This window comes from Dromiciops gliroides, chromosome 4, assembly GCF_019393635.1.
Source record: "Dromiciops gliroides isolate mDroGli1 chromosome 4, mDroGli1.pri, whole genome shotgun sequence".
NCBI classification, from domain to species: Eukaryota; Metazoa; Chordata; class Mammalia; order Microbiotheria; family Microbiotheriidae; genus Dromiciops; species Dromiciops gliroides.
This window is the reverse complement of record NC_057864.1, coordinates 111,136,940-111,162,085: the sequence shown is the minus strand read 5'-3', so window position 1 is coordinate 111,162,085 and position 25,146 is coordinate 111,136,940. Positions and strand designations below refer to the sequence as shown.

Below are 25,146 nucleotides of genomic sequence, written 5' to 3'. Positions count from 1 at the left end.
TCATGGCCAGAGGAGGGCAGCAGGGGCTGTGACGGTAGAGGAAAAGCTCCTACTTGGAGCTGGGGTTCTAGAGAGCCCAGAATCCAGAAAGATTCTAGCCGAAGAACATGGATAGGGGGGCTGTAATGCTTGGTCAGTTGGCTAATAACCAATTATATCTAGGACTTGACACTAGCTGGCCAAATCTTTGTTGTGTTTTTCCTAGTCCTTCTCCTACTATTTCATGATGCTCAGGCATACCAGTCTTCCAACATGCCTGTATTATTTGTACTCATGGTCTTAGCCTCTAGACATGTTGTCCACTGGCCTGACTTCCTGGCCGTTTCTATAGCATGTTTTGAGGAGGTCATCCCACTTCCAGACTCTCACTCACATGTCATTTCCTTTTCCCTCTCACCCACAGCCCTCCTATACGCCACCATTTTTGGGAATGTGACCACCATTTTCCAGCAGATGTATGCAAACACCAACAGGTACCATGAGATGCTCAACAGTGTCCGGGACTTCCTGAAGCTCTACCAGGTGCCAAAGGGACTCAGTGAGCGAGTCATGGACTATATTGTGTCCACTTGGTCCATGTCCAGAGGCATCGACACTGAGAAGGTAAGAGATAGAGAACTTAGGAAAAACTACTTGTTACTTAGCTTTCTCCATTGCACAATTTAGGGTGTTAATTAGGTGCCATTCAACCAATATTTGTTACACACAACTTCCTTATTATATATTATTTCCTTTCACACATTCTGTGGTCCAGCTACACTAGCCTTCTTGCTCTTCCTAACACATGCCATATTATTTCCCTACACCTTTATCTCTGCATACCTATAATGCACCCTTTCCTCACCTGTACCTTTCATATTTTCTAGTTTCCTTCCAAAATCACTCTCTCCTCCAGAGCCATCTGCATATACATCAGGATGACTGGAGAGGACTCTGAATGTTTGAGGAAATTGGGGTTAAGTGACTTGCCCAGGGTCACACAGCTAGTAAGTGCCAAGTGTCTGAGGCCAGATTTGAACTCAGGCCTTCGTGATTCCAGGGCTGGGGCTCTATCCATTGTGCCACTTAGCTGCCCAACTACTGTGTATAAGTCTCTAGAGATACAAAGATAAAAGCAAAAATTTTCTTTCCCCCAAGGAGCTTACATTCCACTAGAAGAATAGAACAGATATATAAATCAGTTATATCAGGTTATAGATATAATTTGGGATCAGTTAAGCAGCTACTCTGGGCCTCAGTTTTATCATCTTTGGAATGGGGATAATGATCAAATCCCTATCCTGCTCTGAGAGTTTGGTTGTGTTAAATTAATATCATTAAATCGTTGAAGGAAGATTTGATCAAATTGCATTATAGAGTGAAAAAATTACTCATGTGAGAAATGCACAGTTAATTCTCTATTAAAAAGGTGTCGATTAACCACTTTGTGAATTATTTTAAAAACAAATATTTAATCCTGGCCACCTTCTCCCTGTAATTCTGTAGGTTTCTTGCTGTAGCCAGTGTGTACTTAGGGAATTGAAATTTGTTTTAATATTAGCCTGAGCTGGGCAGCTAGATGGCGCAGTGGTTAAGGCACCGGCCCTGGATTCAGGAGTACCTGAGTTCAAATCTGGCCTCAGACACTTGACACTTACTAGCTGTGTGACCCTGGGCAAGTCACTTAACCCCCATTGCCTGCAAAAAACCAAAAAAACCCAAAAACAAATATTAGCCTGAGCTGAACATTGTTATAAAGAGACAAATCTTCTATACATATGGCAGAATATGTTTATAGAAAGGCAAATATTTTTTTTTTTTGCTGGGCAATTGGGGTTAAGTGACTTGCCCAGGGTCACACAGCTAGTAAGTGTTAAGTGTCTGAGGTTGGATTTGAACTCAGGTACTCCTGAATCCAGGGCCAGTGCTCTATCCACTGCACCACCTAGCTGCCCCAGAAAGGCAAATATTAATGGATTTGGATTATTGATGTTACTATTCCTTCTTTGATCTGCATGGTCAAGAGTTGAAGATGTGACATAAATTGAATATGAGCATCTCCTCATCCTGGGAGAGCAGCGCTTTGGTAGTGATGTGGCATCATAAAAGTTTGTCTGGCCAGCCTTCTTGTGGAGGTTAATAAACCTGCCTGGAAAGCAATTCTGTAGAGAAGATAGATGATGCCTTCATCTTGATTCTTTTTCCCAGCTTTTTTCCTCCCTCATAAGGCTGTATTAGGTTTGAAAATTATTAGGAATGCTTAGAAATGGTGCTAGGCTGGAGTCAATGGTGACTAGCTGCCAATGGTTGGCTGCCAGCGAGCTATCTGATCTTAGACAAAAGTTCATCTCACCTTTTCTGCCTTCTTCCCACTCTTTACAGTGAAGTATTTGTGCAAGACGACTTCTCAGACCTCTTATAGCTGTAATTCTAGATGAGATGGCCCAGCCTCCCATACTGACACATTCCTGTTAATGTCTTGGGTCTCTAAAGTAAATAAAGGAAAGGAATCCCGAGGAAGCCAAATAGCAAGGAAGGTTGGGCTGGGGAGATGAGAGTGAAAGCTCCTATCTTGGTGACAGATGTGTGTGTGTGTGTGTGTGTGTGTGTGTGTAAGAGGGAACTAAAAAGAGAAAGTGAGAGAATATGGAAAAGTGAGAAAAAGAAATACAGAGGAAATTAAAGAAGAAAGAGAAAGTAAGTATGAGGCAGAGAAAGCAAGAAAGTGAGAGGAGAAAAAGAGAAAGTGGGAAAGAGAAAGTAAGAGACAAAGAGAAAGTGAGAGAGAAAATGAGCAAGTAAGAGAAAAAGTGAGACAGAAAAAGAAAAAGAAAGTATGAGAGAAAAGACAGAGAAAGTGAGAGAAGAAAAAAGGGGAGAATGTGAAGGAAAGAGAGGAGAGAAGAGAGAGGAGAGAGAGAGAGAGAGAGAGAGAGAGAGAGAGAGAGAGAGAGAGAGAGAGAGAGAGAACACTTGTTAGAGCAAGAACTAACAGAGATGAGATTGACTGATAGCCATGGCAGTCCATAAATTCTGCTGCCCAAGCTCTGTTGCCTCTCCCTCATCCACACCCATATACACAGGGTTTTCAGAGTACTGCCCATGAATAAAACATCATTTCATCATCGAGGCCTCGCTCTCCTGGCAGCTGCTGCTAGGTAGAGCATTGCTGCTTGATCCTGGGAAAACCAAATATTTAAAGGTGAATTCACCTAGTAGATAAATCTTGGTTCCAAACCAGTGGGCACAGTTAGGACATGACATGCTGATTTTTCTTGCATGCAGTGTGCTTTGAGAGAGGAAGCCCCTATTCAGATTTGTGGGGATTTAAGGATGTTTTTCATTGCTTTTCATCTCCCTCACTCCTCATCCTCCACATGTAATCAGCTGTTAAGTCTTGTGGATTCTACTTGTCTAAGATTTCTTACATCTGGGAGTATGTTGGTTAATGTTTAACAACTGGCTCTCCAAAAATTAAAATAAAAGGAAATGTATGCACAATTAACTTTTAAGTTTAATCGGCATGATTAGCATTTTCCATCACTTTTTTAAGAGTAGACAATCAGCAAAGCAATAAATTAATCCCTGATTTATAGTATTTGCCTAATGGAGGTGTAAACCTTCATAATGAACATTTTACAATTGGCTCACACTAGCCAGTGCAGGTGGAGCCCCAGCATGTCACTGCTTACATCCATCCTTTTCTCTCTACTCAAACTCAAACCACCTTAATTCAGTCCATCACCTTTTGCCTGGATAATTTCAATAGCCTCGAAATTGGGGTATGTGTGTGTGTGTGTGTGTGTGTGTTCAAGCGCATGTGTGTTTGTGTATAGAGAGAGGGGGGTCACATCCAGCCCCTCTCTCCTCTTCATTCTATCCCTCAGACTGCTGCCAAATTGATATTCCTAAAGCACAGGTCTGACCATGTGACTCATTGCTTAAGGAATTTCAGTGGTCCCTTTAATGCCCCTTGAATCAGCTAGAGCTGTCCCAAAGTGGTATAAACTCTTTGGGGAGATAGTGCCTTTCCCCTCACTGCAGGTTTTCAAGCAAAACCTAGGTGACTACTTATTGGGTGTGTCCCATCCACTTTAAAGAGTCTATGAGGGGGCAGCTAGGTGGTGCAGTGGATAAAGCAGCGGCCCTGGATTCAGGAGTACCTGAGTTCAAATCTGGCCTCAGACACTTGACACTTACTAGCTGTGTGACCCTGGGCAAGTCACTTCACCCCCATTGCCCTGCCCCCAAAAAAAAAAAAAGAAAGAAAGAAAGAAAGAAAGAAAGAAAGAAAGAAAAAAGAGCCTATGAGTTTTAAAAGTGTAATTCTTCATTTACCGTGTACTAGAAAGCCCCTGTTGCTAAACCTGATGACTTCTTCATCCACCATTTTATTTTGAGGACAGAACTTGAGAATTATTTGACCTGGACTTGGATCTTTAGTAAAAGTTCAGTCTCAACCTTGACAGGCTGATTTTATATTTGACTTCTGTTCAGTCATTTTTCAGTCATGTCTGAGTCTTCATGACCCCATTTGGGGGTTTTCTTGGCAAAGATACTGGAGTGTTTTTGCCATTTTCTTCTCCAGCTCATTTTACAGATGAGGAAACTGAGGCTAACAGGGTTAAGTGACTTGCCCAGAGTCACGCAGCAAGTAAGCGTCTGAGGCCAGGGAGAAGAATCCAGGTTAAACACTTAGTAAATGTGAATGTTGGGGCTTGAATACCAGTCTGCCAATTCCCAACCCAGTTTTCTTTCCACTGCACAATGTTGCCTCTACAAAAAGGAAGCCATAATCTTGTGGTAGCAGCAGGAATGACCTAGATAGTTACCATCTTATTTCTTTTCCTAGGTCCTCCAGATATGCCCCAAGGACATGAGGGCTGATATATGTGTGCACCTAAATCGGAAGGTGTTCAAGGAGCATCCAGCATTTCGGCTGGCCAGTGATGGCTGCCTCCGGGCCCTGGCCATGGAATTCCAGACGGTTCATTGCGCCCCCGGTGACCTCATCTACCATGCTGGCGAGAGTGTCGACAGCCTCTGCTTTGTGGTTTCGGGTTCTTTAGAAGTGATTCAGGATGATGAAGTGGTAGCCATCTTGGGTAGGTTGTTCCTACAGACAGACATATTCCTGGTCCTTGGGCTACACTAACCACTGGCTTGCCACTGTCAGGCCATACAATTTACTGAGGGGGGCCCCCACCAAGACCTTAATGTGACTACCACAATGACTGACCAGAGTTGCCGCAGAAGGATTTTTCTTGGGTATGTGGATAACTCTTGGAGATCTCATGCATGTAACTGAGAATAAGGAGTGGGGGGGAAAGGGGAGAGAATGCAGGACAATAGATAATTCAAAACACAATTTCTGTTTGACTTTGGAGTGCTTTATACCACTTCTTCCTGTCCTTTTACACACACTGCGCTCCCCCCTCCCCATTCCCTAAACTTGTCCTCATTATTATATTTTGCTCAGGTGGGAGGATTATAGATTTAGAGCTAGGAGGAGTATCAGATATCGTTTTAGTCCCACTTCCTAGTTTTATAGATTAGGAAACTGTGGCCCCAGGAGGTCGAGGGAGTTGCCCAAACCACATAGATAGTAAGCATCAAAGTTCCTCTGTCTGCAGAGCCAGTGAGTTTCCCACTGTTCCATGTTTCTCAGTTTACTTCAAGACTCCTTTTTTTTTTTTAATTAAATTTTTTTTTAGGTAGGGCAATGAGGGTTAAGTGACTTGCCCAAGGTCACACAGCTGGTAAGTGTCACGTGTCAGAGGGTGGATTTGACCTCAGGTCCCTGAATCCAGGGCTGGTGCTTTATCCACTGTGCCACCTAGTTGCCCTCAAGATTCCTTTTAAGAATGATTTCTATTCCTTGAAATCCTTGGCTCTGCCACCAATTAGGTGGGTAGCCTTGATCATGCAAGCTCTGGGCCTCTGCCCCTTCATGTCCTAAGTGAGGGGTTTGGATTAGATGACTTTTAAGCTCTGCCATTCTGTATCTACGTTTATGTTCATGAGCTAAAATGAAGTTTCGGGATTCTCTGTGGATTTCATTTGTCTATGTTTATTTGTCTCCCAGTGGCCACAACTAAGAGTGGGCTATGTCAGAGGTACATGATGCAGGTCATAGCCACTACTCTGGTCTCTAAAAGTAAAACATGTCTTATCTTCATCCTCAATGGAGGCTGTCCCAAAAGTCTTATTTCAGTATATTACATATTACCCCTTAGATTAAAAATTACTGATGTCTATTCCAGTGACAGAAAAAACCTAGTAATAGTAATTCTTTTTTTGGGGAGGGCGGGGCAATGAGGGTTAAGTGAATTACCCAGGGTCACACAGCTAGTAAGTGTCAAGTGTCTGAGGTCAGATTTGAACTCAGGACCTCCTGAATTCAGGGCCGATGCTTTATCCACTGCACCACCTAGCTGCCCCCAGTAATCCATTATTAATGTAGTGTCTTTCACACATGAAAATGATGTTAGCAGGCCTCCTTAGGGAGGTATAGGCACTGGATTGTTTTCTAGGAGTGATGATGGGTTAGGTTGGGCCTTCAACATTCTCTCAGCTGGTTCTCCTTGTGTGTTTTCACATGGCCAGCTCAGATCAGGGGAGCAGTTTGTATCAGATATCATTGTGTGTGTGTGTGTGTGTTTCCTGTATAAAGCATCTGTCCAGAATGGAACCTGGTGACCTTGGACCCCTCATTAGCATCATGCTTTGACATCCAAATTGCTGGCTAGGTCTAATACATGGCTGAGAATCCTTTATGCCAATGGTAGATTTAGTGCTGCAGAATTCCCAGACTAATACAAAGCAAGTGGGAATCAGATGGGCATTTGGATAAAAAGGCATCTATGATACAGGCTTTTCGTATCCTTTTTCCAAGAAGGGAGGGCCTGCTGGACAAATCAGTCAAGTTAGATAAATGAGGACATGCCTTACACCAACTAATCTTTCTCCTCCAGGAGACGCTCTTGCCTCTTGGTTTTGACAGCTCTGGGTGTGATAAGGTAAACCCTCCCTGGGGTTTAATCCAAATCTATCACTGACACCAGGCTGAAAACCATCCCCATCTGTCAAACTGTAGAACCAGCCCTCCCAGAGCCCCAGCTCCTGAGAAAGGAGTGAGGCTCAGGCCTTCATCTCATGTGCTCTGTCTTCTCAGGGGCAGGGATAGTTGTGGGAGTCAACGGAGGGGCCACTGGTGAAACTGAAGCTTTGTTTGAGCAATTGTAGACTACTTGGTATGGCCAGGATTGCGTCTCCCTTATCTCACTTTGTTCCTTCCCTCACAGTATTGATTTCCGCTATTATTTTTAAAATCTCATACTTATGTTATGACATTTTTTTTCCTGGAAATAAATGAATGGTTATGGATATTCTCATATTGTTGCTTTAGTTGCTGCTGCTGTAATCATGATGAAAGAGCCAGGCTTGAGGAAGATGAATGAATCCTAAAACAAGTTCCTACTGACTAGGCTTGTTCAACATGGATTCCTAGGGAAGCCACATGCTGAACTGGCCTCACTCTTGGGAGAGGAGGGAGGGACATTGCCCCATACTTTTCTTTGATTTCTCTCTTTCTTTCTTTCTTTCTTTCTTTCTTTCTTTCTTTCTTTCTTTCTTTCTTTCTTTCTTTCTTTCTTTCTTTCTTTCTTTCTTTCTTTCTTTCTTTCTTTCTTTCTTTCTTTCCTTCCTTCCTTCCTTCCTTCCTTCCTTCCTTCCTTCCTTCCTTCCTTCCTTCCTTCCTTCCTTCCTTCCTTCCTTCCTTCCTTCCTTCCTTCCTTTCCTTCCTTCCTTCCTTCCTTTCCTTCCTTCCTTCCTTCCTTCCTTCCTTCCTTCCTTCCTTCCTTCCTTCCTTCCTTCCTTCCTTCCTTCCTTCCTTCCTTCCTTCCTTCCTTCCTTCCTTCCTTCCTTCCTTCTTTCTTTCTTTCTTTCAAAGGACAATGAGAGTTAAGTGACTTGCCCAGGGTCACCCAGCTAGTAAGTGTCAAGTGTCTGAGGTCAGATTTGAACTCAGGTCCTCCTGGATCCAGGGCTGGTGCTTTATTCACTGCCCCCCCAGCTGCCCCGCTTTTTCATACTTTCCCCCAAAGAGTTGGACTGTGGCTTTGCACAGAATGTGCTTATGTTGGATCAGAGATGGGGGATCCGCCGACTTTGTGAGCCTCCATTGTAGGCAGGAACCCAGGTCTAACAATTTTCTCTGCCCTCCTGACTGTGCTTCTGACTTTCTAGACATCCACACCAATGCCATGCCCCCACTCTTGGTACTCTCAGCAGCTCCCCTCCCTCATTAGAATGTAAGCTCCTTGAGGGCTGGGTCCACCTTTCTGTTTGCTTGTATTTATATCCCCAGCACTTAGTAGAGTGTCAAGCCCTCCATTTTATAGATGAGGAAACTGAGACACAGAAACAGAAGTGAAGAGGCTTGCCCAGGCTCACATGGCAAACGGGAACTTGAATTCAGGCCCTCTGACTCTAGGTCCAATAGTCTTTCAACTACTCCATGCTGCTATTCTAACATGTGACTTTAAGAAGAAAAGAGTCAGTGTTCACACATGGTTTTGATATTGTTTCTAGGGAAGTTAGGTGGTAGATAGAGTGCTGGTCTTGGAGTCAGGAAGATTCATCTTCCTTAGTTAAAAATATGGCCTCAGACACTGATTACCTGTGTGACTCTGGCCAATTCACTTAACTCTGTTTGCCTCAGTTTCCCCATCTGTAAAATGAGCTGGAGTAGGAAATGGCAAACAATTCTGGTATCTTTGCTGAGAAAACCCCAAAAGAGGTCACAATGAGTCAGACACTGCTGAAACAACTGAACAAGAAATTGTTTCAAAACAAAACAAAGGAATATTTTTTTTTCCTTAAGAGGATAGCTTGTCCCCTGTCCTTGGGGAATGTATAGACCCAACTTCCTGAAGAGAGCAGGCTGAGCAGAATGATCCTTTAAGGCTTCTTCAGGACTGGGAAATGGCACATCTTCCATACTTCCCTTTGGGGTCTCTTGGAGATGAGTGTTCATTTCTCAAATCCCTTCTCAAGTCCCTCTTAATCATCAAGTTTGAGCTTATGTATTTTGTGAGGCAGGAGAGTTAGGGAGGAATTGGGACTTATGATTTCATTACATAGCATGTAAACTCCCTCTGTAGGTACAGATAAGAAAGTCCTCTGTAACTCAGTCTTAGGCGGTCACCTGGGCCACTGAGATATTAAATGACCAACCACAGGTAGCATATGTCAGAGGCAGGTCTTCTCGCCTCTAAACCTGGCTCTCTATCAACGATGCTATGCTGCTTCTTATGTTTTTACAAAGAGGTTTTTTTCCTCCAGAAGAATAACCTCATCTTCCTTTCATTGTCAAAGGATGGGGAGAAGTTTTTTAAAGTTTCTGGGAGCCATATTGCCTCTGCTAGGACCGTGCCATTAGCTTCTAAATGTGAGCATGCCCAAGGAAGAGGCAATTTGTTATCTCTCTGCCTTTTATTTGTTGAGCAGACATGGATATATAGAGCACTTTCATCACTGCTCAGTGCAAGGTGTGATCTATCTCCCTTTCTTCTGTCTTCTGGGGGCAGTAATTGATATGGTCTGTTTCATAGGGATTTATGTGCTTCCGTCTGTAGCTCTCCCTGCAAGCTTTGCATTTTAAAATTCTTAATTATTTCTTTATGATGGCACATCTTATACTCCTGTATATTTCTTTTCTCTTCAGTTAGGCAAGGGTCAGTTCAGTTAAGTGCAAAGAGCAAGGGGTGTGGTGGCCAGGAAGCTAGGGGTTCTAGTTCCAGCTATTCATGTGACTTTGGGCAAGTCCCTTTAACTCTTTGGGCCTTGTTTTCTTCAAGTGTAAAATGAAAGTGTTTGCTAGGCCATATGTAGCTCTAAATTTTATGCTGCAGTCATTCTTAAGAGGCAGCTAGATAATGCAGTTCATAGAGTGCTGGGTCTGGAGTTAGGAAGGCCTGAATTCAAATGTGGCTTCAGATACATACTGGCTGTATGACCCTGGGCAAGTGATTTAACCTCTCTCTGCTTTAGTTTCTTCAATTGTACAATGTAGATAATAAAAGTACCTACCTCCCAAGGTTGTTGTAAGGATCAAATGAAATAATAATATTCCTTCCCTTCCCTTCCCTTCCCTTCCCTTCCCTTCCCTTCCCTTCCCTTCCCTTCCCTTCCCTTCCCTTCCCTTCCCTTCCCTTCCCTTCCCTTCCCTTCCCTTCCCTTCCCTTCCCTTCCCTTCCCTTCCCTTCCCTTCCCTTCCCTTCCCTTCCCTTCCCTTCCCTTCCCTTCCCTTCCCTTCCCTTCCCTTCCCTTCCCTTCCCTTCCCTTCCCTTCCCTTCCCTTCCCTTCCCTTCCCTTCCCTTCCCTTCCCTTCCCTTCCCTTCCCTTCCCTTCCCTTCCCTTCCCTTCCCTTCCCTTCCCTTCCCTTCCCTTCCCTTCCCTTCCCTTCCCTTCCCTTTCCTTCGTTCTTCTGAAACAATAACTCAAACAAAGCTCTAATACAAATATAGGCTGTGTCTTAAATCTAATGCTTCCATCTCTGTGGCTAAACCCACATATAATCTCCTACTCTTAGAACAGAAGAGCTATGGAAGCTACCCCACAGGCCTGATACATAACATATTAGAGTTCAAAAAAGACCTGAGTCCATTGCAGTTATATTAGACATGAGGAAACAGATCTAGAACCCAGGTTTCCTGACCCCAACCAGTGCTCTTTGCACTGTCCCTTGTGACATTTTTATTCCTGTTGCCCCAGTTCCTGGTACAGGTTTTTAATAAATGCTTGTTGATTGATTGATTTCCCCTGAATGTTGGGTTATGACTCAGTAGATAAGTTTAGCCAAAGCTCTACCTCCCAATGTTTCCCGAGCCTGGGCCCAAGAATGCCCTTGTCTTGCTCCTAAGTTGGAACCATCCAGTAGGCCAAGGGTTTTTCCTCTATAGCAAGGCAACTCAGTACAGGAGTCAGGATTCTAGTATCATCTCACCATGGATTTAGAGCTATGACGAAACTTAGAGGGAAGCTGGTCCCTCTAATTTTATAAATGAAGAACCCGAGGCCCAGAGGTGTGCAGTGACTTGCCCAACATCATACAAGTAATAATAGGCAGAACCAGGACAAGAACCCAGATCCTAGGCTAGAAATCCAGCATTCATTCCATTGTGTGACCTGGGGAGAGTCACTTAACCTTTCTTAGACTCAGTTTCCTCTTCTAGAAAATGGGGATAGCAATAGCACCTCCTTCACGAGGTGGTTGTAAAGATCAAAAAAATTAATCTATGAAAGCATTTTGTAAAATTTTAAAAACATCACTTATCATCATTATTTTAAAATATTAATTTATTATTATTATTATTATTATTATTATCATTATTATTTTGTGGGGCAATGAGGGTTAAGTGACTTGCCCAGAGTCACACAGCTAGTAAGTGTCAAGTATCTGAGGTCAGATTTGAACTCAGGTCCTCCTGAATCCAGGGCCAGTGCTTTATCCACTGCACCACCTAGCTGCCCCTCCTTTTATTTATGGTAAACAGAACACTATGGTCACATTGCCCCAAATTCCCAATTAGAATCATTGGAGATGGGGAGGCAACACTGATTTTTTGGACAGTAATTGACAGGAGCTAAATGCCTGTGAAGGTCTTTGTCTGAATTCCTTTAAAAATGACCAGCTTACCCCAATTTATAAAGTTGACCATAGTTTATTGAGGTTTTATTGGAGTTTTATAATGGAAAAGAGAGAAGAGAAAGGAAGGGGTATGTATAAGAGGGGAAATAAAATGGGAAGCAGATAATAAATGAATGTTTGTTCTCAAATTTCCAATATTTTAGGGCATTTGGGAAATTGAAGATCACTCCCTAGTCTCATATAACCTCATAATTCTTTAGAAAATAAATTCAAAGTGATTAACACCCTGCTTTTTTTAAAAGACAAAACAAAAATCCAGCAGCATTTCATCTGTGTTACTGATTTGACCCAGAAAATAAGCAGCATTATTGTTGTTGTTGTTATTGTTATAAAAACAAAAATAAACTCAGACATTTCTTGAGAAATTGAAAAGAGGAAAGTATTTGAAAAAATACCGAATGATGCTTCTGGCAGAGGTGAATCAAGAGAGGAAAACCATTTCCCATCATTTGTCTACAAGGCCAGGGGAAGCAAGCAAGTCCTTGGTTGACCCTGCATTCTGGGGCTGGTGAGAGGGTAGCAAAGGATGCATTTCTGATCCTCTGTTCAGGTTGCTGATTGTTTACCATTGCCTGAGGGATCCACAGAAGTTGCTGAGTCTCTTATTTACTGCCGCATACCATATATTATTGAAAGGGAAGGAGGATTAGTTGAAGTACTTCTCAAAAATCCTAGGATCAAGTTATCTTACAATCTGAAAGGCAGCTGTGGTGGACTGTAGTGGAAAGAACATGAGATTTGAAGCCTAGGGACATGGTTGAACTCTTGGTGTTGCTAGTGCTGGTTGTGTGACCTTGGGCAAGTCACTTCCCATTTTCTGGTCTCCAGTTTCCTCTTCTGTAAAATGATGCAGTCAGGCTGGATGATCTCAAAGGCTCCAAATGCCATAACCCTATATTGCTCTTCATCAATCAATTCAATTATAATAGATCTTTGTTTATCCACACTAATGGAAGGTAGCTGTGGATGAGATGATATAAAACACCAGCAGATGCAGAATCATTTATATTGACCTTGGGATATATTTCTTCAAAGGGGGATGGAGGGTGGGAATTAGACTGGCCACTTAACACCTTTTTGCTTAAGCTATTATTCAAATTATTTTGCATTTTCTGAACATGCTAGTAGTTGGAGGAGGTACCAGGGAGCAGACAAAAAAGCCTTCTTGAGAATTAATATTTAACATGGATAATCTACACACGGGTAATTGGAAGTTACCTACCCATTAAACAAACTCAGCCCCGGACCTAACAATCAGTCCCCCCACCAATAAAACCCCAAATACTTTAGGTTCTGCCTTTAGGTTTTCCTGCTGACTTAATTGTATCTAAATGCAGTTGTGAAGAACAGAGAATGGGCCATTAATGTTCCTGTACACAATAGTCATGTAGGCTTTTCAAATAGATTTTTGGGGGCAGCTACGTGATGCAGTGGATAAAGCACTGGTCCTAGAGTCAGGAGGACCTGAGTTCAAATTCGACCTCAGACACTTGACACTTACTAGCTATGTGACCCTGGGCAAGTCACTTAACCCCCATTGCCCTGCAAAAAAAACCAAAAACAAACAAACAAAAAAAGACTTTCCAGGATTTTTCCACAGGGCATAATGCAATATCTAACAAAGGGCACTCACATAAAACCTTTTTGGAAACCATCTGTATCCGAGGCCCACTGTTTATTGGCCTACACCAAGTTAGGGGGGTGTCCTCGCTCATTTTAGTAAACTTTGGCTATTTCACTCAATCAGCTACATCAAGTGAGCACACAATCAGATCTATGATAGGCACTTAGGAAAGAATCCCCAATTTACTGACACTATGCCCTCCAATTTTTTTTATAACCACTGCCACAAGACTAATCTTCCTAATATGTCATGTTCATCAGTCACTCACTTGCCAAAGGACTTCCAATGGCAGCTAGCCTAGCACCATGATGCTGGTGACCTGCTTTGATCTGACCACTCTCCTTAGAATCAAAGCTAGACCAAATACCTAAAATATGGAAGTGGTATGATTTTAGAGATTTAAACATAAGCAGAAATGTATACCCTAGAGACCTCTCCATGTCCCTTGATTCCTGTACTACTTGGTTTTTTCTGTGTTCTTGAGAAGATGGGGCATGACTTACCATTTATGTGCATGACTTCCAACAGAGGAAAAGAACTGAGGACCCAGACTGGACTGGTCAGATCATGATAAGGTAGATTATGAAGAAGGAGGTAGACTCCTCTAGCTGAGTATGTATATGATAGGATGTCTTTTTAGGTTTTTCTACCTCACCTACTTCCCCACCACTGGCCACCTCCAAGAAGCTATTCTTGAGTAAAAGAGAACTTCTCCAGTAGACCCTGATCTTGGTCAACATTTGTTGTAAAGTGATGACAAGGTCCCTACTCTTAGGGAGTTTCCCATCTAATCAGGGAAGAAGAAACAACTGAAGAATGTTTCTTCTCTTAGCATCATTATTTGTAAATATAAGAATACCTTGGGCAGCTAGGTGGAGCAGTGGCTAGACCACCTGTCCTGGAGTAATGAAGAGTCATCTTCCTTAGCTGAAATCTAGCCTCAGACACTTAACAGATGTGTGACTCTGGGCAAGTCTCTTAACCTTGTTTGCCTCACTTTCCTCATCTGTGAAATGACCTGGAGAAGGAAATGGCAAACCACTCCAGTATCTGCCATGAAAACTTCAAATGAGGTCTTGAAGAGTTGGACATGACTGAAATAACTAAACAACAAGAATACCTCATTTTCTTACAGAAGCATTATACTTATTTAGGGCTCCATACCTTAATGAATGAGAAGAGGGAAGATTTTAGGAATAAGATTATTTAACTTGAAGAAAAGAATGTCTAGTATGAAGTCCTGCTCATGCTGACATAAACGTCTCTGAAAAGAGACAGATTTGTGTTTAGAGGACCTGTTTAAATCTTAGCTCTATCACTTAATACCTGTGTGAGTGACCTTGGGTAAATTACTCAAACTATCTGGACCTTAGTTTCTTCATCTACAAAATGGAGGGCTTTGAGTTGAACTGGTTTTCTTCTAACTTTAAATCTATGATCTTAAAATATTAAGGGAAATCATTACCATAAATTAACCACTGGGAACCAGCCAATCACCATTTCCACTAAGACAGTTTCTGTGGTTCCAAAGATCTGTAATTTATCTGGTGTGGGCACTCCTTCCCCCAGAGCACACCACGACTCATTCATACCATAGTCATTGTGCATTGCTATGTCCAAGAAAAAAAATTAGTCATCTAGTGGGCAACCTGGTCATTGTTAAACTCTCTTGGCTTTGCCAGGTGGATTAGAACTTGCTGTACTCAGGATATTGCCAGGCTTTCAGTGTAACGGCATCAGTGTTTGTTAGCTACCTAGGGCTTTCTTTATCTCATTGTGTGCCTTCAACAAACTTATTAAGGAGAATAGTAATAACAACAATAACAATAAAAATGGTAATCATTGATTTTTAAAATCTGCTTTTAAGATTTACAAAATACTTTTCTCACAACAACCTCATATTGCAGGTGAAGAAAACAGGTTCATAAACATAAAGTAACTTGCCTAGGGTTATATATTTAGCTGGTAAGTCTCAAAGCTGGGATTTGAATGCAGATCTTCTGATTCCAAGTACAGTACCCTTTTCACTATATGCCATCATACTTCAGTATGGGGGGGAGGAATGGCTGAGGGATTTGCAGGTGTTTCATGCACACACAGACACAAACACACACACACACACACCAGCCACTGTAATTTTTGAAATGTCTCTGTGCAAGCTCTAAGAGGAGTAAAATCATCTTGGTGATATTGGAGAGGAAGGATGAAGGAAACAATTAATAGTTTATTCCTTACCCATGCCTTGTTCCCAGCTGGGCTCTCATCCTCTCAGTCTAACCTCCACCAAAGCTTAAAGACTTGGGGCTTGGTTATGGGTCTTGTTAGACATTCAGGCAGTAGTCTCAGAAGAGCCCTTGCACACCAATTAGGAACCCATTACAAGCAGTTGCCCCAGTCATCTCTTCCTATCCAAACTCATGACTAGAGTTAGAAGACTTAAGTTCAAGAAATGACTCTGACATTAAATCCTGTTGATTCTCTCTCCATAGGATATTGTCCCCCATTCTTTATCTCTATTGCTATCACCATCATATATGTTCTCCTTTCCAATTAGCTAGACTTTGAAATAACATTCTAAGGGGTTGTCTTGCCCCACCTAATCCTCCCTTCAAACCTGTGCCAGACTAATCTCCCTTAGCATCTAGTCATGACATGCCTCTGCTCAAAACCTTTAAAAAAGTTTCTGATCATTTACCAAATAAAATTCAAACTAGATTTAGCATTCAAGGCCCTGTAAAATCCAATACCACACTGTGCTTTAGCCAATTTCAACTACTCTCCACCCACTATGCATATTATTCGCTGTCTCTCTCCATCCCTTTGCTTACAATTTTCTTGTCCTTTTCTGCCTCACTCCATCCCTAATCTATTGAAATCTTAGCATCCTATGCACCTCAGGTTTAGAGAGCATCTCCTCCATAAAGTCTTCCCTGATAAAAACTCTAATTTTCAATAAAACTTGCTCTGTATTTTCGTTACACACTTATCATTCTGCGTTATGAGTGCTTACACATGTATTACTCTTCTAGTAAGAAATAATGGTGGATAGATTCTCAAATAGACTGCCCTGTGAAGAGGGTCAGCCACCTTCCTCAGCACCATGGCAAGAAGCTAGGGACCTTATCCTCCTCAGCTCTAGCCAGGTGGCTAGACGATACACCTGGACCACCAGCTGCTAGTGAGGGGAACTATGAACTTTCCTCTTCACAATCCACCCAGACTGCCCAATTCCTTTCTGGTCCAGGAAGTTCTCTGTCAGGTGGATACTGAGAGCTTCATTCTACTGTAAGGTTTGGATTCGTTATCACCTTGGTTGGAGACCAGCTGCCTTCCCTTTCCTCCCTAAGGTCCTCAGTGCTTTGTTAGATGCCCTAATACTCTCCCTAGCTAAATACTACCTGGCCTTTCTATGTACCATGAACTGAACACAGACGCCCCATTATGTGTTTTCTCTCCCAATGAAAATATGAACTCCTTGAAAACAGGGACTGTCTCAATTTTCTGCTTGTATCCCTAGCACTTAGCAAGGTGCTGCTCATATAGTGGATGCTTAAGAGATGCCTTTCCATTGCATACCATGAGGATAAGAAATGTATTTTATTTAACCTCAAATCTTCCACTGCCTAGTGTAGTTTTCTGTATGTAGTAGTTGCTTAATAAATGTTTTCTATATGAAAGAATAAATGAATGTGCATATTGAGCTATCTTCTCTGGCCAAGTATAAAATGCGAATGTGGCTATCTCATTAAGACCACCTATTCACCAAATACAAAGGGACTTTGGCCTGTATGGTGAACCGAAGATTATTATCTAGAAAAATCTTTTTCATCAGTATGCATATTTGGGACAGAGAATACACAATGGGCAAAGAGTTAGGCCAAGAGTTGAACAGGAGAAGGAAAGCAGGCTAGGGTACCTCCAGGCAATGACAAAGTTCCCTGTGTTTCACCTGGAAATAGAGACTTGTTTTTTGGTTTTGTTTTTAACTATTAACATTCTAACGTTGTTGCTTCAGGGTAGGGAATACAAAGGTCTTCAAAGAACTGAAAATGGCTCTAACACAGGCAATGGAGAGGCACCGATTTGGGGTGAGCAGTCTGCAACATTTAGTCATTGAGGAACTTTGAATAAGAGCAGAAACTATATATGCCATCTGGGAAATATATCAAAGGAGGCAAAGAAGGGTTGGTCTTATGGTGAGGGTGAGGGATGATGGGTGGGCAGCCAGAGCGCTGCACTGTCATCTCTGATGTCAGAAGAAATTGAGGAAGTTCCTCAACATGTCAGGTGGATTCTCTGGGAACTTGTGAGGACGTGGACAGGATAGGCAGGTGTGGATGGGTTTTGATCTACATCCTTAGAAGGAATATTCATAGGAATGAGATCACAGATCCCTTTGCAAATATGACTAATGATGTTGATGGTGTCTTTCATTGGTCTTACAAAGTACTTTTAACCTAAGTTATCTCATTCAATTCTGCTGCAGGGCCCCTAAAGGATGACAGTCATTGCCCCTCTCATCTTAGAACAGAGAGAGATGGGCTCCAAAGTTATCTAACATCTCCTTAATGATTTAAAAGATCATAAGTTCATGGACTTGGAGCTGGAAGGGGCCTCAGAAGTCACTTAGCCCAAAGCTCTCATTTATCAGATGGAGCAATTGAGACCCCAGAATATGAAGTAATTTTTGCCAGGGGCCCACAAGTCTTCAGTGGCAGAGTCAGGATTGGAGCCCAGGAATTCTGACTCCAGAGTCTTTTTTCTTCTGCATTGTGATACTTCACCTTTCAGAGGAATAGCTCCTCCCTGAAGGAATGCTCTTAGTTAACATTATGTTTATTTCTTCATCTCCTTTAGGAATTTGAGGAGTAAATCGTTCACTAATTCCCCTCTCTCTGCTGGGTCAGAAGCCTCCTCTATATTTTAACCTTTCTTTGTGGGTAGAAACAAAGAAAAACCAACTTAGCACCTCAGCTGAACAACAAATACAATACAAATAAAAGCCAATCAAAGCCCGGCCCTTGAGTACAAGGATGCTATTCCTATGACAGATATGCTCAAGAGTTGGGACTCAGAGGCCACTTGATGAAATTTCATTCATGCCCAGCAGTCTTTGATGTGCAGACTAACTTCTGTAGGCCTAAGCATGTGAAGCTGAGGTCAGAGACTGCCAGCAGCGCTCAGTTCTGTAGTAAAGAGATGAAGATGAGCTTTTTAACCGTACAAGAGAGAACAGAAAGCTGAGTTTATAAAGGCATGAAAACTTTGCTCATATACTTTTCCCCAGGGTCCAAGAGAATCTAGAATTAGGCAGCTGTAAATGTGAGGAAATTAAAGTATTTTTTAATATTAATGAGTATAAATAAAACATTAAGGAAGAGATGAACTCTTTGGTTTATTGATAATAATAGCATACATTTGTATAGTGTTTTATAGCTTACAAATGGCTTTCTGCGTAGCAGTCCTATAGGAAGTGGACCCAGCAGTGTCTGGAACATATTAGATGCTTAATAAATGCTTGTTGAGGGGCAGCTAGGTGGCACAGTGGATAAAGCACCGGCCCTGGATTCAGGAGGACCTGAGTTCAAATCCAGCCCCAGACACTTGATATGTACTGGCTGTGTGACCCTGGACAAGTCACTTAACCCTCATTGCCCGCCCCCCCCCAAAATGCTTGTTGATTGATTGACTAATTGGTTTCCATTTTAAAGAAGCCACATGGATTTGGGGAGAGAGTACTGGACTGAATTAGGAGACATGGGAAGTTATAGTGCTGGCTCTGGCACTACCTAATGAATTGTATGACCTCTGATAAATCACTTTGACTTTCTAGGAGCAACCACAACCTGACCTTAGGTCGTCTGAATTCACATCCAATGCCTTTTCCATGTTGAAGGATTCTCAGCATTGATATATGCTGTCTAGTTGACAGTTGGGTGGGTAGCAAGGTGGTGAGGATGAAAGAAGAACTTCTAAGGTAGGCTGTTTCTCCCCCCCCCCCCGCCCCCACCAAGGTACTGAAAAGACCAGAAAAGATGTAAAAATGGATTAGAATCTGGGTATTCTGCAAACCATTCCTTTTAGCAGGTGTGATAGATGCCATCCATTGGACCATACCTTTAGCAGCTTTGGTAATCTACGTTTCTATGTCCTAAGCAATACTCATTGTCTCTTGACTGGTCAAATAGGCAGGAGAAAAGTAAAAAAAAAAAGAGAATGAGACTGAAAAAGAATTGATGAATTGGAGATGAAGGGGAACGATAAAGAGAAAAAGTATAACCAGTCTGGGTCAATTCCCAGCTCTACTTTAGAAGAGGATCATGGGATCATAGGAAGGGATCTTAATGGTCAGGTGGCCCAGTCACATCCTTTCACAGATGAAGAAACTGCTACCTTCATAGGTAAAGTAACTTGCACAAATCCGCACAGGGAATAAGTGGCAGAGCCAGGATTTAAACCCATATCCTTTGACTCTAACACCAGCACTCTCTCTATTGAACCACTGACTTTCCACTTAGCCTTGTGACCTTGAAGAAACCATTGAATTTTCCTGAGCCTGCAATTCCTCATTTGTAAAATGAGGATGTGGGAAATGAGACCAGGGCATCTTTGAGGTCCTTTCTTTCTCTAATATGTTATACCTCCATATTTGGAATGGTTGAGTTGTCAAATGTAACTGTCTCAAATGCCCCCATCATAACACTTTAGATTTTTGAGAAGGACTTTAGAGATTCTCTAGTTCATTACCTTCATTGGACTGATAAGGAAACTGAGGTTCAGAGGTGTTCTAACATGGAACAATTAATAAATGGCTGAGCTAGGATTCAAACCCAGGTATTCTGACTTAAAATTCAATGAGTTCAAATCACCCAGGTCCAGATGAGCAACATCTTCAACATCCTAGAGTGCTGGGAAGAACTAGAAGATGTGATTATTATCGTAGGGTTAGAGAAAGGTTAATGTGCTGATTTTCAAAAGGGGGAGCAACAATTACAACCTGGGGAGCTTGATTGATTTTGAGTCCTTGCCAAATTCTGGAACATATTATTAAAGTGATAATGAATATCTAGAAAGGAAGCAGTGACCAGAAGATCTTGGCTTCATCAAGAATAAATACATGATTTGATTTTTGACAAGGTAACTGGACTTACAGGGCAGTGCTATAGAGTATACCTGTATTTTAGCCTAGCTTTTGGCAAAGTTTCTCATGATATTTATTTTTGTGAACAATATGCAGAGATGTACATTTAGGTGGATTCAGAGTCATTTGAATGGTTGGATGGTTTGATGCCAGCTGGAAAGGAAGTCTCTGGGGGATTGCTTCAGTGATCTGTGCTGGCCCTTGTGCTGTTTAATATTTTATCAGTGACTTGGATGAAAGCAGGGAGTAAGAAGCTTAGTGTCCATGATTTAAGGAGGTAATAGTCCTCTTCACTTGACTTCATCTTAAGTATGCTGTTTAGTTATTACTACCATGTTTTAGGAAGGACACTGATAAATGGAAATGTGTCAGTTCAGTCCAGAGAGAGATGACCAGGATGATAAAGGGCCTCTTTTTTTAAAAAAAATTTGGGTATATTTAGCTTGAAGAGAAGAATACTTGTGGAATGGGGAGGCAACAATGAATGGAACATGATAGCTGATTTCCGGGTTTTGAAATACTGGTACACGTAAGATGGATTAGAAATGTTCTGGATGGTCCCAGAAGACAAAACCAGGATCAGCGGGTAGAAGTCACATGGACGCAAATTTAAACTTGATATATATAGAAAATCTTTCTAATAATTATAGCTATCCAAGAGCAGAATGGGCAGTCATAAAAGGTAGTGAATTTCCACCTCACTAGAGCTCTTCAAGTGAATGAGCACTTGCCAGGTAGATAGGAGAGAGGACTCTTATTCAAGTATATGTATGGTTGGACTAGATAGCTGCTGGGATGCCTTCCAACTCAGATTATAATTGTGATTTTAGAGCCAGTCTGGAGCAGCTAGGTGGCACAATGGATAGAGGGCTGGGTATTCAAATTCATCTTCTGATGCTTACTAGCTGTGTGACCCTAGGGAAGTCACTTAACCCTGTTTGCCTCAGTTTCCTCATCTGTAAAATGAGCAGGAGAAATTAATGGCAAACCATTCTAGTATCTTTGCCAAGAAACCCCCTAAATGGGGTCATGATGAGTTGGATATGACTGAAATGATTGAACAACAGCAAAAATGTCAGGAACAACCTAGATTTGGATCCTAGCCCCAACTTTTACCATCTCTAAGCTTGTGAACAAGTCATTTAACCTCTGTGAACCTCAGTTTCCACATTTGTAAAATGACAATGATTATCCTTGTTCTACCTTCTTCACAGAATTGCCACAAGGGAAGCAATTTGTAAATCTTAAAAGTGCCAGGTGACCTGTCATTTCTATCTGTAAAGTGGGGATGGTTGTCTCTGCTTTACCTTTATATAGGAATGTTATGACAATAAAAATGAGGTGATAGATATTAGAATGTTTTGAAAAAGTACCTAGGCAAGGAGGTTGCCAGTGATTAGAGTCCTAGACTTGGGGTCAGGAAGATCTAAGTTCAAAAACTTACTAGATATGTGACTCTGGGTAAGCCATTTAATTATTCTCATCCTCAATTTCCTCATCTTTAAAATGAAGATAAGAATAACACCTGTCTCCCATGATTGTGGTGAGAATTAAATGAGATATTATATGCAAAGAACTTGATCTTTGTGTATAAATATATAAATGTTAGCTATCATTAGTAATAATGAGGAAACTATGGCATCATAGAAAGATAGGTGGGAGCCATATTATAGAGAGTTTTAAGTATCAGACTGAGATTTTATTTTTGAACTAATTGCTCAAACATTCTCTGGCACTACCATTACCACCACCACCACCATCTGCCCCAATTCAGATTCAATCAGTCAATAAACAAGCATTTATTTATTAAACTCTTACTTTGTGCCAGACATTGTACTGGGCACCAGAGATGTTTTTATAAAAAGAATGGTAAAAACAGTCCCTGCCCTTAAGAAGCTTACCTTCTAATGAGGGAGGCAACATGGAAATAAATTGATATAACAAGTTATGTTCAGAGTAGATACAAATTCGGAGTGGGAGAGACCAGGAAAGGCTTCCTGCAAAAGGTGAAGCTCAAACTAAGTCTTGAAGGAATCCAGGGAAACTAAAGGGTGCACATGAGGAGGTAGAGTATTCCAGGCATTGGAGCTAGTTAGTACAAAAGCAAGAAGATAGACTGTGAAGTGTTATTTGTTAGAAACAAGTTGTTTGATAGAGCTAGATTCTAGATTCTCAAGTGAATGGAAAGTAGTAAAGTATAAAAAGATTAGACAGGTAGGAAGAAGCCTGGTTGTAAAGTGTTAGATATACCAAAAAAGGACTTTATATTTGATACTGGTGGCAATAGTCACTGGAGTTTACTGAGTTGAGGAGTGACTCGGTTAGATCTACATTTTAGGAAAATCCCTTTAGCAGCTGTGGGGAGGATGGATTGGAGTGAGAAGAGACTTTGAGGCAGGGAGATCAATTAGAAAGCTAGTGCAATAATCCAAGCAAGAGGTGGTGAGGGCTTGAACTAGTGTGATGGCTGTGTACATGGAGAGAAGACGTACATGAGAGATATTGTGAAGGTGGAGACAAGTTTTGACAGCTGCATCACAGAACCTCAAAGGTCACCTGGAGCAGTTTTTCCTTAAGCTCGAATCCCATGACAAACCATCATGCAGAACTTGCTTAAAGACCTTCAGAGAGAGGGAGGCAACAATAGCTCACTCAAGCTAGCTCAGACCACTTTGAACCACTTCCAATTGTTAAGAAGTTTCTTCTCACATTAATCCTAAATCTAGATCTTGATGAGTTCCACCTCTTGCTCCTAATTCTACCTTCCAGAGCCAAGCAGAAAAAAATAACCCTTTTTTCGCATGACACCTTCATATACTTGAAGACAGCTTCCCTGCGCTTCTTTGTCTTCTCCTCTTCATGTTTCTCCCCTTGGGTTTCATCGGTCTTCACTATGCCTTAGGAATTGAGGTCCACCATCTAGACTGATTTCCATTCATAGTTAAATAAAATCCTTTCTATTTTCTGGTATCACAGACTCTTAAACTCTCTTTCATCTATCTCATGTCTTTCTTTTTTGTTGTTTTTTATTTGTTTGTTTTCACAAAGAGACATTTGCTTCAAATATATATCAAGAACAAACATAAAAACGTTTCTTCCCATAACTCCATAGCATACTCTCCCCTCCACTAGCTCAGCCTCTGGGGAGAATAGGTTCAACTTAGCTCCCTTCCTCCATAGCATTGGTTCCCCCAAGTTCAGAGAGTCCCTTTCTTAGTTACCACCTGGCTGGAGTCCTAAAAGTCACTCCTTGTTCCGTAGGGCATCAATGCTGCAATGGCACTGGAACCCAGACTCTGGAATGCTGGGAAATAAGAGCTCTCTCCTGAATTCATAAGCTCAAAGGCTTTAATCTCCTCTGACAGAGGCTGTTGAGTAAAATCATTACCACATAAAATCCATGTCTCCCTTTCACAAAGTCTTACCGTTGTTCTCTGTCCTCTTTGCTATTTTTTCTGATGTACTGCCCACATTACTATCATGCTCAGAAGCCATTTTTTTCACCCTGCATAAATAATGATCATAGTTGGTATTTATACTACACCTTTAGGTTTGTAACATACTCTATATATGTTATCTCATTTGGACCGCATAACTTTGTGAGGAAGCAAACACAAATATTATCAGAAAATGAGCAATTGAAGCTTTAAGGGGTTTAGTTGAAGACACACAATCTACTAAGTAAATAAGGTAGGAATTGAATTACTGTCTCTTCAGGCCCAAAGTACTAGATTCTTTCAATTATAATTACACTATCTCTTAGACATGAGGTGCTTAAGCTGTCTCCTTTTATCATCTATGTAAAGGGATTTAATGTTGCAACATATATAATGGCAATAACGGATAAGTGATTTAACTTATGCCTCAGTATCTTCAACTCTAAAATGGGAATAATAACAGCACCTACCTCACAGGGTCATTGGGAGGATCAAATGAGATCATATTTGTAAAGAACTTAGCACAGTGTCTGGTACCTAGGAGGCACTTAATAAGTGCTTACATTGATATATGTACTTGTATATGTATGTGTGTGTGTGTATGTATATATATATATATACATACATACACACACACATCTACATACACATATACACACAAGCCCAAATCACAGAATGATTTACCCAGAGTTGGAGATGGAATTCATTAAGCCCTATGTTTCCAGGTTTTCATTCATCTGGCCATGTCATTTAATGAGAAGAGCCCTATAATGGGGAGTCAGGAGACCTGGATTCTACTTTTGTTTCTAGTTCTGTCTTTAATTTGTCTTGAGACTTTGGGCAGGTCATCTCCCTTCTTTGTTTATTTGTTTGTTTGTTTGTTTGTTTTTTTGGTGAAGCAATGAGGGTTAAGTGACTTGCTCAGAGTCACACAGCTAGTAAGTGTCAAGTGTCTGAGATGGATTTGAACTCAGGTGCTTCTGGATCCGGGCCAGTGCTTTATCCATGGTGCCACCAGCTGCCCCCATCCCTCTTCTTTGTAAAATGGAGAAAGGAAAGTGGGGCTGTCTCCTCAGTTATTTTCTAATGTCATATATTTATATCATAGTCATTTCCCCAAATTTCAAATTCTTCTACCTCTGCCATGTTTGGATTCCATGGAGATACATTTAGGATGTTAGAATGTTGTGTTTTAATGTTCTCTGTCTTGAATTATAAGCAACATAAAGGTCTAAATCAGGGGATCAATCAA

General features: G+C 41.5%; 1 protein-coding gene across 3 annotated transcripts in view; it reads left to right on the top strand.

Annotated features, from left to right (window-relative positions):
• KCNH1 (potassium voltage-gated channel subfamily H member 1) overlaps window positions 1–25,146 on the top strand; it is a 548,878-nt gene that overhangs the window by 327,782 nt on the left and 195,950 nt on the right. For all 3 annotated transcript variants that reach the window (XM_044004835.1, XM_044004833.1, XM_044004834.1), the window contains exons 8-9: window positions 404–603; window positions 4,832–5,084. In XM_044004835.1, coding sequence (XP_043860770.1) covers window positions 404–603; window positions 4,832–5,084 — 453 coding nt within the window. The remainder of the gene's footprint in view (window positions 1–403; window positions 604–4,831; window positions 5,085–25,146) is intronic.